The sequence below is a fragment of the Jaculus jaculus genome, chromosome 14 (genome assembly GCF_020740685.1).
Source record: "Jaculus jaculus isolate mJacJac1 chromosome 14, mJacJac1.mat.Y.cur, whole genome shotgun sequence".
In the NCBI taxonomy this organism is placed as follows: Eukaryota; Metazoa; Chordata; class Mammalia; order Rodentia; family Dipodidae; genus Jaculus; species Jaculus jaculus.
In genome coordinates, this window is record NC_059115.1 from 21,834,713 (window position 1) to 21,852,404 (window position 17,692).

Here is a 17,692-nt window from a genome sequence, read left to right on the forward strand (position 1 = left end):
GTGGTCTGGGGTCCGCAGCATGTGTGTCTAACATGTTTTCAGGTCGCATGGCTACTGCTGGTGGGGTCACGTTTGGAGAGCAGCCGCCCTGAGCAAGCCAAGGGCAGACCAGCTCTACCAATTTCTGCAGATCCAGTGGTTTCAGCTAGCCAAGCAGAGATAGGGGTCTCCCACACCATAGCTGACCCTGGAGTCTGGACTATCTCTACATTGCAATCTAACATGAATTAAAAAAATATATTTACTTACTTATTTTCAAACAGAGTAATAATAGAAGAGAGAGAGAGAGAGAGAGAGAGAGAGAGAGAGAGAGAGAGAATGGGCACTTGAGGGCCTCTGGCTCCTGCAAATGAACTCCAGATACATACACCACTCTGCATCCAGCTTTATGTGGGTACAGGGGAATCAAACCCTGGTCATCAGGCTTTGCAGGAGAGTGCCTTAAGCATTGAGCCATCTCTCCAGGCCTTACATGAAATTATTAAATTGATTTCAGCCTGGTTCTCTCTTGTGTTATCCCTGGGAGCCCATCCTTTGTAGACTGGTTTCTCAGCACTTGGGAGGCAGAGGCTGGAAGATCACCATGAGTTCAAGGCCACCCTGAGACTACACAGTGAATTCCAGGTTACCCTGGGCTAGAGTAAGACTCACCTCAAAAAACTGAGAGGGGGGAGAGGGAGAGAGAGGGTACAGTTAAAGTGACTGGACCCCTGAAGATAAAAACGGGCAGAAAAGGCTAGAAATCAAAGAGGATCTGACTAGCCAGGCGTGGTGGGGCACGCCTTTAATCCCAGTACTCGGGAGGCAGAGGTAGGAAGATCACTGTGAGTTCAAGGCCACCCTGAGACTCCATAGTGAATTCCAGGTCAGCCTGAGCTAGAGTGAGACCCTACCTCAAAAAAATCAAAAAACAAAAACAAACAAACAAACAAAAAAGACGATCTGACTTATCTCTTGCCTAGTTCCCTAGAGACCTGTTTTTCCACAGTCAGGACGCCCCTGGGAAGGAGGTCTTTCATAGGATTTAAACACTGTGATTGGTCAAGTTCAGTGCCCAGAAGTTGGTGCCAGGGCTAGCTTTTCCTGAGACAGCCCCTACCAACCAGCTATCCCTCTGGTCCACCTAAGGCAGAAGACAGCCTAGATTCCCGCTCATGGAGATTGCTTTGATAAACAGTTCCACAATGCTAACACAGAAGCACCATAAAGATAAATAACAAGTCTTATCAGGGTATGGCACAACTCTTTGTCCCAGCACTTGGGAGGATTATCCTCAATTTGAGGCCAGCCTTGGGGCTACAGAGCGAGTTCCAGGTCAACCTGGGCTAGAATGAGACCCTGCTTTGGAACAACTTAAAAAGAGAAAAAGGCCAGGCGGCATAGTAGCTCACATTTATAATGCCAACATTCAGAAGGCTGAGGTAGGGACCCTGAGGTACCTTGGCACAGCATAAACGTGGGGCATTGTGGAAGGTGGGACCCTAGGACTATGGAGCCAGGTCTCAGCATCAGGAAGATACAAGAAACGCCCATTCTGCTTCTTCTCTCAGATTCTTTATTACCCCTAGTAAGAAAACTAAAAATAAATAAATAAAAATAAATACCCAGAATAAATAAAAGGAAACCCAAAAATTGAACATCCCATGGCTTCAGGAAGAGTAACTGGGGCTTCTGCCATGCAAAGGCCCCACCATGCTCAAAGGGTCCGAGGAAGCCACATCAGGGGGCTCAGGAGCCAGGAACCCCGGCGGTTCCGGGGGAGCTGGAGGCAGGCCAGGCAGAGGCAGGAAGCGTACTGGTCTCCAGGATGCTGGATCCCGGGACGACGGGTCTCGCAGGGGCAGACGCAGGGGGAGACCCAGGGCTTCGGACTGGTAAATGTTATATCCGTCTTCAAGCAGTAGTTCCCGGAAGCTGCAGGCCTGGGCGTTGAAGTGGAGCTGAAGGACAGAGAACAGGGGCTAGAGACCCAAGACTCCTCTCTACTTGCCTTCCTTAGACCCAGGGGTACAGGTCATGATCCTCCTATCTCAAGCCTAAGGGTTTAGTCACAACCTTTCCCTCTGAGATATGGGCTCAAGTCTTATCTTCTGCCTCAGACCTAGGTGCCAGACCTTGTCCCTCCTCTTTCAGACATAAGGGTCCAGGCCCCAGCCTACTCCTTCAGACCCAGGGGTCCAGGTTTGCTCTCCTCCCTCAGTGCTCTTTCTGACCAGGCTGGTAGCCTGACCCCCTTGCAGTCATGGTCAGTAATGGGCCGTTGGTACCCAGAATTCCCACGCTCAAGGTGAACTGAGCCTGTGGGAGCCCATGTAGTCAGGTGCAGGGATTACAATCATGACATTTGGCCTCTCAGACAAATCTGCACTTCATACACATCAAGGTCAATGGTGAGCTGCCTGCGCCTCAGTTTCCACCTTTGGCAAACACTGAAAATAATCATGCCAACTTGCCAGGGTTGGGACAGGGCTGCCAAGGCAGAGCTCACAGGACTACTTTGGCCTGGGTAAAATGTGCAAGATACAGCCTGGATTGTGAGCAAGGGACCTCCAAGAAGGGATTAGTGAAAGAGAGATGACAAGACACTCACCGATCCGTACAGAGTCCCATCAGGCCTTTGACAAAGGAACCTAGACGTCTTGACACCTAAGATTTGAATGATGCCTGGCTTCAAGGCTTTGAGCTCAAGGAGACCTGGGAACAGGTGGATGAAGACATTCGAATTCCATCCCCACCCCTGACCCAGAGTCTAGACCCCTGTCCTCTTCCATCTGATGCAGAAACCCACTTTCAGCTCTCCTCCCTCAGGCTCAGGGATCCAGACCTCAACCTCCTCTTGAAGACCCAGAAGTCCTGATCCCAGCCTCCTCCCTGGCCCCCAGATCTCAGCCCCCTTCCTTCACATTCACATGAGCCCACCCCACGCTCACTTTCCGGGCTGCGGTGCATGGTGCCTGCCACAGTGCCATCAGCTTTGATCTCCAAGTGGGCTTCAGTGTCCTGAACATCGTCTGTGTAGAGGTGTCGCTGTCGGACTTGACCCCCAAATTGGAGGAGGGGGCTGGAGTCTGGGATGGGGTGTGCCTGGCAGGCTCTCAGCACAATGACAGCCATCCAAGGGACCCACAGTCCCAGGAGACCAGCCTTGACCTTCTTCCAGTCCATCAAAGGTTCCATCCTCAGGAGAGATCCTGGAGAGTGTCTGAGTCTAGTCTGGAAGCTGCTTCTCACCCGCTGGTGCACTAGGACAGCTTAAGGGTCATGGGACAAGAATGGGGTGTCCCTTGATGTGTGGATCCCCAGCTGAAAGGACACGAAGACTCTTCCTGTGGATGCAGAAGTCCCAGAATTTATACCCAGACAGACCCGCCCATGTGCCCTTCCCACTCCTGACGCGTGATATTTGACACAGTTGGCAGAGTCCTGAATTCCACCGTGGCCAGGGCAGGTGGACGGATGATGCAATGGGGGTCCTTCCAGCTGGGGTCTCGACTCCCTGGTCTCAGGGAGGAAGCTGGGGTGTGAACTTCTGAGTCTGAGGGAGGAAGATGAGGTGTTGACCCCCTAGGTCTGAGGGAGGAAGCTGGGGCCTGAACTTCTGGGTCTGAGGGAGGAAGATGAAGTCTGGACTTCTGAGTTTGAGGGAGAAGATGTTGACCCCCTGAGATCTGAGGGAGGAGGCTGGGGTCTGGATCACTGTGTCTAAGGGAAGAAAGGGAGGGATTCTGCAAAAATGACCTTCCTAGTGGATGTAGTTGATGTAGATTTTCTTTAAGAAATGTGTTGTGTTAGAATTTCTCTCTCTCGCTCGCTCATCTCTCTTTTTTTGAGACAGGATCTCATTCTATAGTCCAAACTATTCTCAAATTCATAGTGGGATTACAGGTATCAGCCACCATGCCTGGTAACTTTTTTTCTTTCCCCCGCCCCTCCCTCCTTCCTTCCTTCCTCCTTCCCTCCCCTCTTTTTCTGTTTCTTTTTTCTTTCTTGCCACTGAAAATGAATTCCAGATACATGTGCCACCATGTGCATCTGGTTTATGTGGGTTCTGGGGAGTTGAACCTGGGTCCTTAGGCTTTGCAGGCAAGCACTTTAATCACTAAGCCATCTCTCCAGCCCCAAGGTATTTGCATTTTTTTTTTTTTTTTTTGAGCTGGGTTTCACACTAGCCCAGGCTGACCTGGAGCTATGTAGTCTCAGGGTAGCCTCAAACTCATGGTGATTCTCCTACCTCTACCTCTAGAGTGCTGGGATTAAAGGCATGCGCCACCATGCACGGGTTTTTTTCTATCTGGGTGTTGGTACTAGAGATTGCATGAAGGGTCTCAGGCTTGCTGGGGTTGCATTCTTCCACTGATCCACTGATCTAAATTTGAAGGTTTCTGGGGTGTTGGTGGGCCTGAGGGTGTACTTGGTAGGGGCGCTGTATCTGCCCTGTGAAAGAAGAGTCCTTAGTAGCTCTGTTCTGGAAGCCTACCACCTGGCCACAGGCCAAGTTCACTCTCGCCGCTCAGGCTGGGGTGTCCAAGCCTGCGCCACCCATCCAGCTGTCCTCCTGATGCAATCTTGGGGCCTCTTTCACCAGACCCGAGCTGCCTCAGGTGTTCCCAAAATAGTCAGGAAAGGGGCAAACAGTATCCTGCCAGCTGAGCCAGGCTGGGGGAGGAGCAGCAAGCCAAGGAAGATCTGGGTCTGAGCCAGGAAGGATTGGGGCCTGGAGCCCTGGGTCTGAGGGAGGTCGAGCCTTGGCATTCCAGAGCCTGGACAAAGGATTTAATCTTGTTCCAGCCAAGTCAAATTCTTGCATCTTTTGAAGGGTTCGATTTGAATGACAATAGTCTTCACACTCAGGTAGGGGATGGGCAAGGCTGGCGGGTGGACAAGGCACATGGAAAGGTCTCTGTTCTGCAGGAAAGCTGAGACCTTTGTCCCTATACCACGTCCTTTGAGCCCATGCGCCACGAAGTTTAATGGAAGAGGCATTCAAAACAAACCTTGTTTCCACTTTTTTTTTTTTTTTTGGTTTTGGTTTTTCGAGGTAGGGTCTCACTCTGACCCAGGCTGGCCTGAAATTCACTATGTAGTCTCAGGGTGGCCTCGAACTCATTGTGATCCTCCCACCTCTGCCTCCCCAGTGCTGGGATTAAAGGCATGAGCCACCACAGCCGGCATAAACCTGGTTCTTAGTTCTACTTTCTGCCTTGTCATAAAAGGTCATGTCCAGTACTTGTCTTCGGAGTAGCATCTGGACCGCAGACCCGAGTATTCGTAGGAAGGACGGACTGAGGGCGAAGGAATGGGGCACGAGAGTGGGGAGAGGCTGGGATTTGGCAGGCACGGGGGGGGGGGGGGAGCTGCAGACTGGAAGTTTCTCTTCGGGAACCTACTATGGGCTTGCCACAGGCTCATGGGGCTGGCAGGCAAACTGGTTATCCTCTAGGGAAAGAGGCGCGGCAAAGGGGGCGGAGGATATATGTCCCCTCCTACGGGGACCAGGAGTCCGGGTCCAGGCAGGCTAGGGCGTGGCCATCCTGAGCATCCTAGTGCTGGAGGCGAATGCTAAGCCCCGGCACTGGACGGTGGGAGCCCCGGCACTGGACGGTGGGAGCCCCGGCTCTGGAAGGTGGAAAAGGAGCCGGATCGGAGCGCCTGGGTTCAGCCTCGCCAGCTGGATGCTGGTACTTGGGTCCACGCAAGGATGTAGCCATTGCTTGGTGCCAGACAAGCTGTCCCGAGTGGAGCCCGGTGACCCGGGAGGAAGAAGCTGGCTTCAGCGCCCCACCCACCTGGGCGGAGGTGGGCCCAGGTGCTGGCGCCAGGTCCGGGCGGGGCTCGGCTTCCAGTTCCCTGCTAAACTGGGAAGACCGAGGTTGCGCCCTCGAAACAGAGCCTGAGCCCTCCTCTCCACCTCGAGCCCTCTCGGCCGGTCCTGGGAGGCTGCGGGGCCTCCGGGCTTGGTCGGATGAAGGCTGCATTGTGGGGCCGCATGCATCGGGCACTAGAAGACGACTCCCATCCACAAGCTCAGGTGAGTTGGCTCTGGGCATGCGCGATTCCCGATTCCATGGGACCAGAGACCTTGGAGGCCAACCTCAACGTTCTCCATCAGATCTCATGTTGTGTAGTTGTTTCTGACATTTATTTACTTCTTTTCTTATCCATTTTATTATTTGAAGCAGGATCTCACTATAGCCCACGCTGACTGGAACTCACTCTGTAGGCCTAGGCTGGCCTTGAATTCACAGCGATCCTCCTACCTCAGCCCCCCAAATGCTAGGAAAGGCTTGTGCACCACCATGATGAGATAGCTATTTTCTTCCAACTGAAACATTCCCTCCTGGAGAGAGGATGGAGGGCCTTAAGGCACAAGCAGATGTTGCTGGAAAAAAAAACTCTTATGGGGCTGCCTGCAGGGTGTGATACAGGGGTCCAGCGTCTTGAGTTCATTCCCATGCTGGGATGGGCTGTTTGGTGATAGAACTGCCTTTGAGTCACCCATACTCCTACAAGTAATAGAAATAAACTGGTTCACCAAGCCAGACTTGGAAGTATTTCTTTGGTGTGGGTCCTCATCTGGGGTGAACAGACATTTACATCTCCCTAGGAAGTTATACAACATCCAGGCATCAGCTTCTATAGGTACTCAAATGTGGCCTTTTAACCTGGGCCTCCTCCCAGCTATCCCGCTGAGCACCTCACCTACCAGTACACCTTAGAAAAAGGTGAGGGTCCACATACCTTCATTAGGCCTTACGTGTGAGGACATGAGACACTCCCAGTAGCCAGAGCACCTTGCTGCCTGGAGACTACTAATTTGCCTGTCTCCCATCTGCCACCCCTCCCTGGAGATTTTCAGCTTCCTATCTCTTCAGCCCAGGGTGTAGGCTCCCAGCTTCCTCCTATCTCAGACCCAACAGTGTGCAACCTGAGCTTCCAGCCCTGCGGTAGTGGGACACACCTTTAATCCCAGCATTCAGGAGGCTGAGGTAGGAGGATGGGATCCCTGTGAATTCAAGGCCACCCTGAGACTACATAGTGAATTCCAGGTCAGCCTGGGCTAGAGCGAGACCCTACCTGGAAAAAAGCAAACAGAACCCCTTGAGCTTCCTTATTCCTAGGGCCTGTGGAGTCAAAACTGCAGGCCTGGCCCTGGGCTCAAGCTCTGAGCACGGTCTCATTCATCTTTCCTCCCTGCAGCCATGTGGACCCCCAGCCGGCGTCAGCTCTGCCTGGTTTTTCTACTGGTCTGCGGGCTCTCTGTGATCTCTCTGTTTCTCCACCTCCATCAAGACCTCTTTCGAAAAGTTCTACACTTCTCCATCCTTTGTCCAGACCACCACTTGCTGCGGTCCCCCGTGACCATCGTGTGCCTGCCTAGCCCGTTGCCTGCAGCAAATGTCTCCCCTTCCTGTCCCCAACACCTTGCCCAGCCTTCGGGAACATGGACTATCTCCCCAGATGGCAGGTTTGGTAACCAGATGGGGCAGTACGCCACCCTGCTGGCCCTGGCCCAGCTCAACGGCCGCCGAGCCTTCATCCTGCCTTCCATGCACGCCACCCTGGCCCCAGTGTTCCGCATCTCCCTGCCCGTGCTTGCGCATGAGGTGGATGATCACACGCCTTGGCGGCACCTGGAGCTGCATGACTGGATGTCAGAGGAATACTCCCGTCTGAAGGACCCCTTCCTCAAGCTGTCTGGCTTCCCTTGCTCTTGGACCTTTTTCCATCATCTCAGGGAACAGATCCGCAGTGAGTTCACCCTTCATGACCATCTTCGGGAGGAGGCCCAGCACCTACTGAGTCAGCTTCGCCTGGGCCACAGCAGGGGACGACCACGCACCTTTGTGGGTGTCCACGTGCGCCGTGGGGACTATCTACATGTGATGCCCAATCGCTGGAAGGGTGTGGTTGGTGACCGGGCTTACCTGCAGCAAGCCATGGATTGGTTCCGGGCCCGGCATGAAGCCCCCATCTTTGTGGTCACCAGCAATGGCATGAAGTGGTGTTGGGATAACATCGACACGTCTCAAGGTGATGTGGTCTTTGCTGGCAACGGACAGGAGGGCACACCTGGGAAGGACTTTGCACTGCTCACACAGTGCAACCACACCATCATGACCATTGGCACCTTTGGCTTTTGGGCTGCCTACCTGGCTGGTGGAGACACTGTTTACCTGGCCAACTTCACCCTGCCTGATTCCGAGTTCCTGAAGATCTTTAGGCCCAAGGCTGCCTTCCTCCCCGAATGGGTGGGCATCAATGCAGACTTGTCTCCAGTGCAGGACTAGGCCAACTCTTGGGACTCAGTGGAAATTTCTGGAATGATCTGATCCATTTAAAGCCTGCTGCTCATGTCCCCAGAAGCCTGGTAACTTCTGGACATGACAGCAGGTAGGCGCTCATTTCCAGACTTGGAAAGGATGAGGTTCTTTCTGGAAATTTCTGAGCACTCTAGAGCCACCAGAGTATCTGTCCCTGGTGGCTGATCATGTCTGGAGAAGCTCCCGGCAGCTCTGGAAGCCCCAGTCCCAGACCACGTCTGTAGGACTTGTGGGTGGCTGCTTAGAGAAACAAAACTCTCCCTTTTAGATTGCAACATTCCAGTATTACTTCCCCTGGATCGTCCCAACAATGAGGCAATGCCTGCTGTATCCAGAACAAGCTCTCCCCAGCTCGCCTCCCAGGTTTCTGGGAGTGATTCTGGAGGGGATCTGTTCTACAGAAAGCAAAACTTCGGTGTCTCACACTGCCAGAAACATGGAGCCTTGGAAGGCTGCCTCTCAAGAGCCGGCATCCTGTCCTCCTGTGCTCACAGGCTGAGAGAAAAGGCATGGGTAGTTTTGAGTAGAGCTGGCTGCCGTCCAACTGGTTAGGCTTTTTCTGTAGGGAGAGGGGAGTAAGCAGGCTATATCTAATGTGAGATAAAGGAGAGACAGCTACTGCTCAGACCCAGCACTGGCTAGAGCAGAACATTTTTATTTTATTTTACTTTATTTTTTCGGTTTTTCAAGGTAGGGTCTCCCTCTAACCCAGGCTGACCTGGAATTCACTATGTAGTCTCAGGCTGGCCTTGAACTCATAGTGATTCTCTTACCTCTGCCTTCCAAATGCTGGGATTAAGGATGTGTGCCACCACACCGTTTTCCTTTCTTTCTTTTTTTGTTTGTATTTTGAGCTAGTGTCTTGCTCTAGCCCAGGCTGACCTGGAATTCACTATATAGTCTCAGGCTGCCCTCAAACTCACAGCAATCCTCCTACCTCTGCCTCCCGAGTGCTGAGATTAAAGGCGTGTGCCACCACACCTGCCCCCACCCCTTTTTTTTAAGTTCAATATTCAAAGGCAGGAACTGCATGGATTGGTTCTGAGTTTACAATCAAAGAAGTTTCCTCTTAGCTCCCATGTGGGGATGTGGGGCATGTTTTCTGGAAGTGAGCAGATTTGAAGAAAAAGAGGGGTTGCTTGTCAATTGTCCTTGTCAATCACCATGGGCTCTTGAACTCACAAAGCCACAAAGTCTGGCTTTGGGCAGGTCCACTATAAAAGGATCCAAAGGTCTTGTGGGTTCCTGAACCCAACTACAGCACAGGGTCTGAGCAAAGAGGATGGGACAGATGTTTAACTGTCATAAGCCCTTGCTTCTTTATAGAGGGTGAAGGAAGGGTTCTTTAGTGTCAAAACCTAATCTGATGCTGGGCATGGTGGTACACACTTTTAATCCCAGAACTGAAGAGGCAGAGGTTAGGAGGATTGCTGTGAGTTGGAGGCCAGCCTGGGACTACAGAGTGAGTTCCAGGTCAGCCTGGGCTAGAGTGAGACCCTACCTCAGGGGGGGGAAAGGGGGACTGGAGAGATGGCTTAAGTGTTCAGACACTTGCCTGTGAAAGCCAAAAGATCCAAGTTTTCCCCTCCAGATCTCATTTTACCCAGCCACACAAAGGTGAAGCAAGCACAAGGTTTCACATGCCCGCTAGGTGGCGCAAGCGTCTGGATTTCCAGTGCAGTGGCTGAAGGCCTGGGGCGCCAGTTATCTTTCTCTCTCTAAAACAAGTAAAAAAAAAAAAAAAAAAAAGTAAAAACAACTAATCACACCCCCACCCAATAAGCCAAGCTTTAAAGCCTTCTCAGGGAATTTTAGGGTAATGTTCTTAACCCAGCTGTGAATTAAAAGTCCATATCACCAGCCCGTGTCTGAAGCCTTATTTTGTAGTTGTTATGTATGCACATGTCAGTGTGTAACACAGTGAAGGGAAAGGTGGGGGCTCCCATGGCCCTTCATGATTTATGATGCCTTGGGTATGATACCTATTTGAATCTGGCAGCCCTTGCTTGCTGCTGAATTTGTGTGAGTTGTGGTCTATTTTCTTGATATAGTAAAAGAGACTGTCCAGGACCCAAATATCTGAGCTCCCAGTGTTTCCTCTGAGAACTTCAGTATTGGCCCCTAGACTTGATTGAGATAGCTCAGCACTTGTGTCTCTCTTGACTCCGCTTTCCAAGAGGTGGCATTACAGGTGTGAGCCAGTAGGTCTAGGGAGAGAAGGTTTAGGATTCATTAAGCAAAGTATTTCTATTGAACTACAATTCCCACAAGTCAATAGGGTGGTGGTAGAAACTAAGGAACCCCAGGTCTTTCTGGGAGATGTAGTTCCAGATTAAAAACCAGCCGCTTCCCGTATCTTTGTGGCAGGACTAAGGTCCTGCCGGAAGCCTAGTCCTTGGTTCTGGAAACCAAGAGAGCTGGAGGGTGGCTTCCCTTTGGCAGGTGCTGGGAAAGTTCTATGGAAAGGCGACCGTCCTGTGATGTCATGGAGCGATGGGCGGAGCCTCCTTTCTTGAAGTCCAGTCACTAGGTGTTGGGCTTCTGGGCGGTGCCTAAGAAATACCTGTGAGGGAATTGGGGACCCCTGTCGTGGGGAGTGGCTGGAGTACCTTGCGAACTCAAACTCAAGTCTAACAGCTCTGGATTCAACGCTTCCAGTGCTCCCTTGTCATTCGAGAAAAACCCTCATCTTAGTCGTTGGAAAAAGCAGCAAAGAAGGCTTTCTCTTTAAAAGCCCTGAGAACCTGGACTGAGCCCGGTGGAGTCTTAGCGCTTAAGGGCACGAGGTTGGAGAGGTGCTAGTTAGGGTGTCTGGGGCTTGAGAAGGGTGCACCCTGAAAATTAAGGGTCTTATTGTTGGGGAAGGGGAGACAAGTCCCCCCTGGGACTGGAGGATAGCTTAAAACTGAAACTTGTAGGACTTCCAGGTCTAAGGATTTGGAGTATTTTGTTTTGTGTTCGAGGTAGGATCTCACTCTGGTCCAGACTGACTTGGAACTCATCCTAACTTAACCAGTCTGGCTTCGAACTCATGGGTCTCATCCTAGCCCCTGTAACTCAATCTGCAGACCTAAAGTGGCCTCAAACCTCAGTCTCCCAGAAGCTGGGATTAAAGGCGTGCGCCACCGCGCCTCCCCCCTGCCCCCAGGTGGGGTCTCGCTCCAGCCCAAGCTGACCTGGAATTCACTATGTAGTGTCAGGGTGGCCTTGATCTCACAGCGATTCTCCTACCTCTGCCTCCCGAGATTAAAGATTAAAGGCGTGCGCCACCACGCTCGGCATTTTTTTAAAAATTGAGTTATTAGAGAGAGAAAGTATGAGTGTGCCAGAGTCTCCTGACACTGAAAACGAACAAACTCCAGATGCATGTGCCACTTTGTGGGTCTGGCTTTACATGGGCACTGGGGAATCGAACCTGCATTCCCAGGCTTTACGAACAAACACCTTGAACACTGAAGCATCTCTCCTAGCCTCTCCACCTCCCCAGCCAATGACTTTAAGAAAATATTTTAGGGATGGAGAAGTGGCTCAGCAGTTAAGACACTTGCCTGCAAAGCCTGATCACTTTTGATCCCCAGTAGCTATGTAAAGCCAGATGCACGAAGCGCCTTAACAGGCTGAGCCATCTCTCCTGGCGTTTTTTTTTTTTTTTTCTTTCCAAGTAGGGTTTCACTGTAGCTCAGGATGACCTGGAATTCATTATATATTCTCAGGGTCGCCCCATAACTGAGGGCAATCCTCCTATCACTAAGCCAGGCGCTTTTTGTTTTTGTTTTTGTGTTTTTTTAATAATCAGGGTTGATTCTATACTAGGCAGGTTTTTTAAAATTTTGCATATATATATGTATATGTGTGTGTGTGTGTGTGTGTGTGTATAATTTTTTTTTTTGAGACAGTGTCTTGTAGTCCAGGCTGGCCTTAAACTTGTTACATACCCGAGCTATCCTTAAACTCCTGCCCCTCCTGCCTTACCTTCCCAAGTTCTAGGATGACAGATGTGCACCACACACCTGGTTTTGTTTATTTGGTTTGATCCTTGAGTGTTCATCTTGAGGTGCCACAGGTTTGTGGGATCTCGAGCATATAAGTGTTGATCCCCTTGTGTGACTCAGAGTTCCGGATCCCATCAATTTGAGGGAGTTGCAGAGCAAGGCCATGGGTTGAGCATTGGGATCCGAATTTTGGGAATATGGTTTAATATACTGCTGGGATTCAACGAAGACCCTTAACGTGAGTTTCCCTGGATTGGGGATTCAAGTTTCACTCTTTGAGTCTTTGGGGAAATCTCAAAGGCCTCTCCCCCACCCAACCTTCATCGAGGTAGGGTCTCACTCTAGTGCAGGCTGACCTGGAATTCACTCTGCAGTCCCAGGCTGGACTCGAACTCACAGCGATCCTTCTACCTTGGCCTCTCAAGTGTTGGGATTAAAGCCATGAACCAACACGCACGGCTTAAAAACTTATTTTTATTTTATTTTATATTATACTTATTTTTTTTTAACTCAAAGGCTTTTGTTTTGCGCTTTCTCTGTTCTCTTCAGCGTCCCCCTTGCCTTCTGTTTGGGGTGAGCGGACGCCGCCTGGCGGTGCTGGCGAGCTGCGTGCTCTGGCCTCAATGGGGTCCGGTAGTTTTGCTCTTTTGCTGGCGGCTCTGGCCGACTGTCTGCGTTCTGTGGGATGCTGTATTATCTGTGACCCGGCGGTGGTGGCCGCGCTGAAGTCCTTGGAGGACAATTACCTGCCTGACCACTTGGACGCACAGCATCACGCAAACGTGATGAAGAGGGTAAAACAGGCCGTGAAGGACTTCAAGGATCTGCCATTGAAAGAAGATTCCTTTATGGGGGCCGTGGGTGAGGGCAAAGCGCAGGAGCCAAGTAGGCTGGTACAGGGGTGACAGGGTCTGGGTGCAGGCTCTCCTGATTTGGGGAACAGAGAAGTCTGGGGAGCCCTCAAAGCGCCCAAATTCTTTCTCTGTCCCTATCTTGCAAGTTTAGGTAATAAAACTACAACTCCCAGAAGGCAACGTGCGGCTAATCCATTTACTAAACCTCTAATTGCCCATGCCTTATAGGTATTGTAGTTTCTTTTTTAAAACTTTGTTTTGACTTTTTTGTTTGTTTTTCGAGGTAGGGTCTCACTTGGAATTCACTATGTTGTCTCAGGGTGGCCTCGAACTCACGGCGATCTTCCTACCTCTGCCTCCCAAGTGCTGGGATTAAAGGCATGCACCACCACATATGGCTAGATTTATTTATTTTTTTGAGAGAGAGAAAGAGAAAAACTGGGCGCACCAGGGCTTCCAGCCACTGAAAAACAAACAAACAAACAAAAATCTCCAGACGCATGTACCACCTTGTGCATCTTGCTTACGTGGGTCCTGGGGAGTTAAACTGGGGCCCTTTGGCTTTGCAGGCAAGTGCCTTAACCTTTAAGCCATCTCTCCAGCCCAGGTATTGTAGTTTCTATAAGGCGGCAAACCAATGAAGCTGGACTCTGGGGTTCTATATCTTCCCACAGATGAAGACACACTGGACCAGGCGTCCTGGAGTTTTCTGAAGGATCTGAAGCGCATCACGGACAGTGATGTAAAAGGTAAAAATGCGTTGTGTGTGTGTGTGTGCCTGTGTGTGGAGGGGGGGGCACATGTGCCGGGGAAGGAAGACAGAATCTCAGAGTAGAAAAAAAGAAAGTTTGAGGCCACCCTGAGACTACTCTGGGCTAGAGAAAAAAAATAAAAATAAAAAATAAAAGAGAGGTGGCAGGATGATCAGGAGTTCAAAGTCATTCTTGGTTACAAAGCATGTTTAAGGTCATCCTGGACAGCATATCCTCTCTAAATAGAACCAAGTGTGGGCTGGAGGATGGCTTAGTGGTTAAGTCACTTGCCTAAAAGTCTAAGGGCCTAGGTTTGATTCCCCTGTCCCCACGTTAACCAAATACACAAGGGGGTACATGAGTCTGGAGTTCGTTTACAGTGGCTAGAGTTCCTCATTCTCTCTATCTGCCTTTCTTTCTCTCTCAAATCACTAAATATGTGTGTGTGTATATATATATATTTTTTTTTTTTTTAAAGGGCTAGGTGTGATGGCTGAGGTAGGACAATTGTCATGACTTCGAGGCTAGTCTGGGCTAGAGACCCTGCCTAAAAAAAAAAAAAAAAAAAACTGGGTGTGGTGACACAACCTTTAATCCCAACACTGGGGAGGCAGAGGTAGAAGGACCACTGTGTGTTCAAGGCCATTTTGGGAGTACATAATATATTCCAGGTCAGCTTGGGCTAGAGTGAGAGACCCTACCTTAAAAAACTAAAATAATGTAATAATAATAATAATAAAAGAAAAGAAACAACTAATAATATTTTTTTTAAAAAATTAAAAAGAAGGAGGAGCTGGGTGTGGTCATGCATATTTTAAATTCCAGCACTTGGGAGACTGAGGTAGGAGGAGTGTTGTGAGTTCGAGTCCAGCATGGGACTACAGAGTGAATTCTGGGTTGGAGTAAGACCCTCTCTCACAAAACAAAAACAAAACAAACAAAAAGCCCAGCACTTGGGAGGCAGAGGTAGGAGGATTACGGAGAATTCGAGGCCACCCTGAGAATACAGAGTGAATTCCAGGTCAGCTTGAGCTAGAGTGAGACCCTACCTTGGAAAATCAAAACAACAAAAATTAAAAGAAAGAAGAAAAAGGAATGTAGGATACCAGTACCTCACAGGGGAGTGGGGAGTCCATCACAATGCCTGCTTCTTTCCAGGGCAGCTCTTTGTGAAGGAGCTGTTCTGGATGATCAACCTGCAAAAGGACCACTTCACCACCCTTGCAACTCGGTTCCAAAATGAAGGTGAGTAAAATGGCATTCAGGACCCCAGTCCCCAGTGCCTTAGCTCTCTCCTCCCTTCACCCCCTCAGAGGATCTGCCCCCTAGTCCTTGCAGCTTCCTCCCTAAGAGTCCAAACTCAAGCCCTACTCCCAGGCCCTCTCAATGAATTTAGAAATTTATTCTCCTGTAAATGATGGCTCAGGTCTGTGACTCCAGTACTGTGTGAACCCGTTTCAGAAAAAAATAAAATAAAATAAAATAAACCTCTCTTTTTCTCTTTCCTTCGGAGGCAGTTTATTGTCCCAACAAATGTGGTGAGTATAGATAACGGAAGCTACTCCTTTACCCCTCACCCTTGCTCCATGAGCACCCAGCCTCCCCGCCTCCTGTTTTTGAGTGGGATGGCTTCTCCTGCCTGAGAGTTCTTGGGTCTTGATGCTCTTTTCCAACTTGGATTTCTTGGGTAGCGGGTGGTATTCTATTTGCATTCTTAACAGCCGCATGGGGATCTCGACCACCTCCATCTTGCCTCCTCCTTCTTTGGCCTCACCTCCTAGTGGGAGAAGACAACCTTGGCCTTCCCCCCTTCAGGCACGATGCTGCAAACTCTGATCTGGTGCAATAAGTGCGAGAAGCAGGTTCACTCTTGTCGGAAGTCCTATGATTGCGGGGGTGAGAGCTCCCCGGAGCAGGAGGCCTTGGCACAAGAGGGACACAACCAGGGACCAGCTGGAGAGATGGCTCAGCGGTTAAAGAGGGCAGAACTCTAGGGAGAGAGCCGACTGGAGACCAGGAAAGGACAGAAGCGGCCAATCTCACAGCTGCTTCTCTCTCACAGAGCGCCATGTCGAGGTGCACCGGATGGAAGACATGATTCTGAACTGTCGCCTCAGCTGGCACCAGGCTTCCCAAGGACTCACAGATTACAGCTTTTACCGGGTGCGGCCGCGCAGCTTCCTTAACCCTTGAGCCCAACTCTGTTAGGCCAATGGTGACCTCTGCATCCACTGACCGCCAATGATCTATTAGGGGTGTCCTGTTCTAATGCCCAGCTCCCCTTCATTAAAGCCCCACCCACTGTCTGGGTCTCTGGCCCTCTATCAAAAGCCCACCCAAGCCCCTTCCCTCCACCAAAGTCCTACCCACTGCCTAGGCCCACCCTATCCAAGCCCGTTCCCTCCACCTAAGCCCTGCCATGCCGGTTGTCAGGATTAGGCAGCCTCAGACGAGCAATCCTCACGGGTTCCCTACCCCCACACTGACACCCTGTACTAAGCCCTGAGCTCCCCAGGCTTCTGTGACCCCTTGAGTTTGGGTCTAGGTCTGGGGGAACAGTTCTGAGACTTTGATGTACAAGGGGAAGGAACCCCTCTTGACCAAGACACTGGTGGGTCCAGAGGATGCGGGCAGCTACCGCTGCGAGCTGGGCACCGTCAGCTGGGGTCCTGCCACGATCATCCACTTCCGTGTCTCAGGTCAGTGCTGGGATTTAGAAAAGTGAGGCATTTGGCAGCTCTAGGGGTGTGGCCGAGCCACGAGGGGTGGTAATTTATGGGCGTGGCCTGAGCGATAGGCGTGGCCTCTCGGGTGTGGGATGAGGTCTCAGCTTTGGGATTGTGGTCTTCCCTGTTGGGAGTGTAAGTTCCAGTGGAAATGTGGCTTCAGGCCATGGAGGTGTGGGTGGGCTCTCCAGGATGTGTGCCCCTTTGAGGGCTGAGGTCCTCGGGTGGGCCTCCCTTCACCCGGTGCTGGGGCTGAGCTTTGGTCCTCCGCTGTCAGTGTTGCCTCGAAGGGTCAAAGAGGAGCATCCGCCACCAAACGTCGTAACCCAGAATGAGACCTCAGGAAGCCACGAGTCCTCTTCCATACCTGCGACCCTCCCGCTTCCGCAGCCCGCCCGACGTCTACGACACCGCCTCTTAGGACTGCTCCTCGGCGGGGCCCTCTTCGTGACTGCCGGCGTCGCAGGCCTGTGAGCCGCCCACTGGGGGATGGGGCTTGTCTGGGGCGGGGCTCGAACCCGAATGGGCTTTGGGCCGAGCGTATAGACCTTGAATAGGGGCAGGGCTGGGATATAGGGCGGAGTTTCCTACAGCCCAATACTTCTGCAGGCCGAGGGGTCACCGTGTACCTTCCTTTTGGGACTTACCTAGAAGAGAAAGGCTTTTAGGAGGGGCCTAGAAGGTCATGTTTGTGGGTGGGTTGGAAGAAGTGCTCCTCATCAACTCCAACCTAATGTGGATTCTGTTCTTTGACACCCCCCCCCACTACATACCAGGGTACTTTACATGAATAAAAGGAGGGCTAAAGTGAAGCCCTCATCAAAGAAGTTCTCCTCTCCTGATGATGATGATGATGATGGTACTGCTGAGTAGCCAGAGGAAAAGGCCCCAGACGCAGAGAACTAATAAAAAGATTTATCTTGATCGTGTCGGGATCTGACTTACTCTTCGGGGACCCTGAGTTCTGGCTCTCTGAAAGGAAGTCAGCGGTGTGTTTGCTCCTCCTTGAGAGAGGGTGGGATTGGAACCCCAGGACCCCCTTCTCCT

At 51.1% G+C, this 17,692-nt stretch overlaps 3 protein-coding genes across 3 annotated transcripts; 2 read left to right on the forward strand and 1 right to left on the reverse strand.

Annotated features, from left to right (window-relative positions):
* Positions 1–1,649: 1,649 nt before the first annotated feature.
* On the reverse strand, positions 1,650–3,165 carry Fgf21 (fibroblast growth factor 21). Its single transcript, XM_004672264.2, has 3 exons — positions 2,931–3,165; positions 2,591–2,694; positions 1,650–1,940 (listed from the first exon to the last, which is right to left on the reverse strand). The coding sequence occupies exons 1-3, from the start codon at positions 3,163–3,165 to the stop codon at positions 1,650–1,652; spliced, it is 630 nt and encodes a 209-aa protein (XP_004672321.2).
* Positions 3,166–5,857: 2,692 nt separating this feature from the next.
* On the forward strand, positions 5,858–8,954 carry Fut1 (fucosyltransferase 1 (H blood group)). The gene is made up of 2 exons (XM_045133945.1): positions 5,858–6,028; positions 7,198–8,954. Exon 2 carries the CDS (start codon positions 7,200–7,202, stop codon positions 8,286–8,288), a length of 1,089 nt encoding a protein of 362 aa, XP_044989880.1. The 5' UTR covers positions 5,858–6,028; positions 7,198–7,199; the 3' UTR covers positions 8,289–8,954.
* Izumo1 (izumo sperm-egg fusion 1) lies at positions 8,382–17,574 on the forward strand. The gene is made up of 10 exons (XM_012952163.2): positions 8,382–8,391; positions 12,863–13,174; positions 13,842–13,916; positions 15,078–15,164; positions 15,437–15,457; positions 15,735–15,815; positions 15,982–16,082; positions 16,465–16,618; positions 16,923–17,115; positions 17,422–17,574. The coding sequence occupies exons 1-10, from the start codon at positions 8,382–8,384 to the stop codon at positions 17,516–17,518; spliced, it is 1,131 nt and encodes a 376-aa protein (XP_012807617.2). The 3' UTR covers positions 17,519–17,574.
* Positions 17,575–17,692: the final 118 nt, after the last annotated feature.

Bases quoted from the DNA above. Each gene is read 5' to 3' on its own strand.
- Fgf21 (XM_004672264.2), bottom strand. From the start codon at position 3,165: ATGGACTGGAAGAAGGTCAAGGCTGGTCTCCTGGGACTGTGGGTCCCT. The intron at 2,695-2,930 runs GTGAGCGTGGGG...ACCTGTTCCCAG, and splicing joins CATGCACCGCAGCCCGGAAA to GTCTCCTTGAGCTCAAAGCC. The intron at 1,941-2,590 runs GTGAGTGTCTTG...TCTGTCCTTCAG, and splicing joins ATGGGACTCTGTACGGATCG to CTCCACTTCAACGCCCAGGC.
- Fut1 (XM_045133945.1), top strand. From the start codon at position 7,200: ATGTGGACCCCCAGCCGGCGTCAGCTCTGCCTGGTTTTTCTACTGGTC.
- Izumo1 (XM_012952163.2), top strand. The intron at 13,917-15,077 runs GTAAAAATGCGT...GCTTCTTTCCAG, and splicing joins CACGGACAGTGATGTAAAAG to GGCAGCTCTTTGTGAAGGAG. The intron at 17,116-17,421 runs GTGAGCCGCCCA...ACTACATACCAG, and splicing joins ACTGCCGGCGTCGCAGGCCT to GGTACTTTACATGAATAAAA.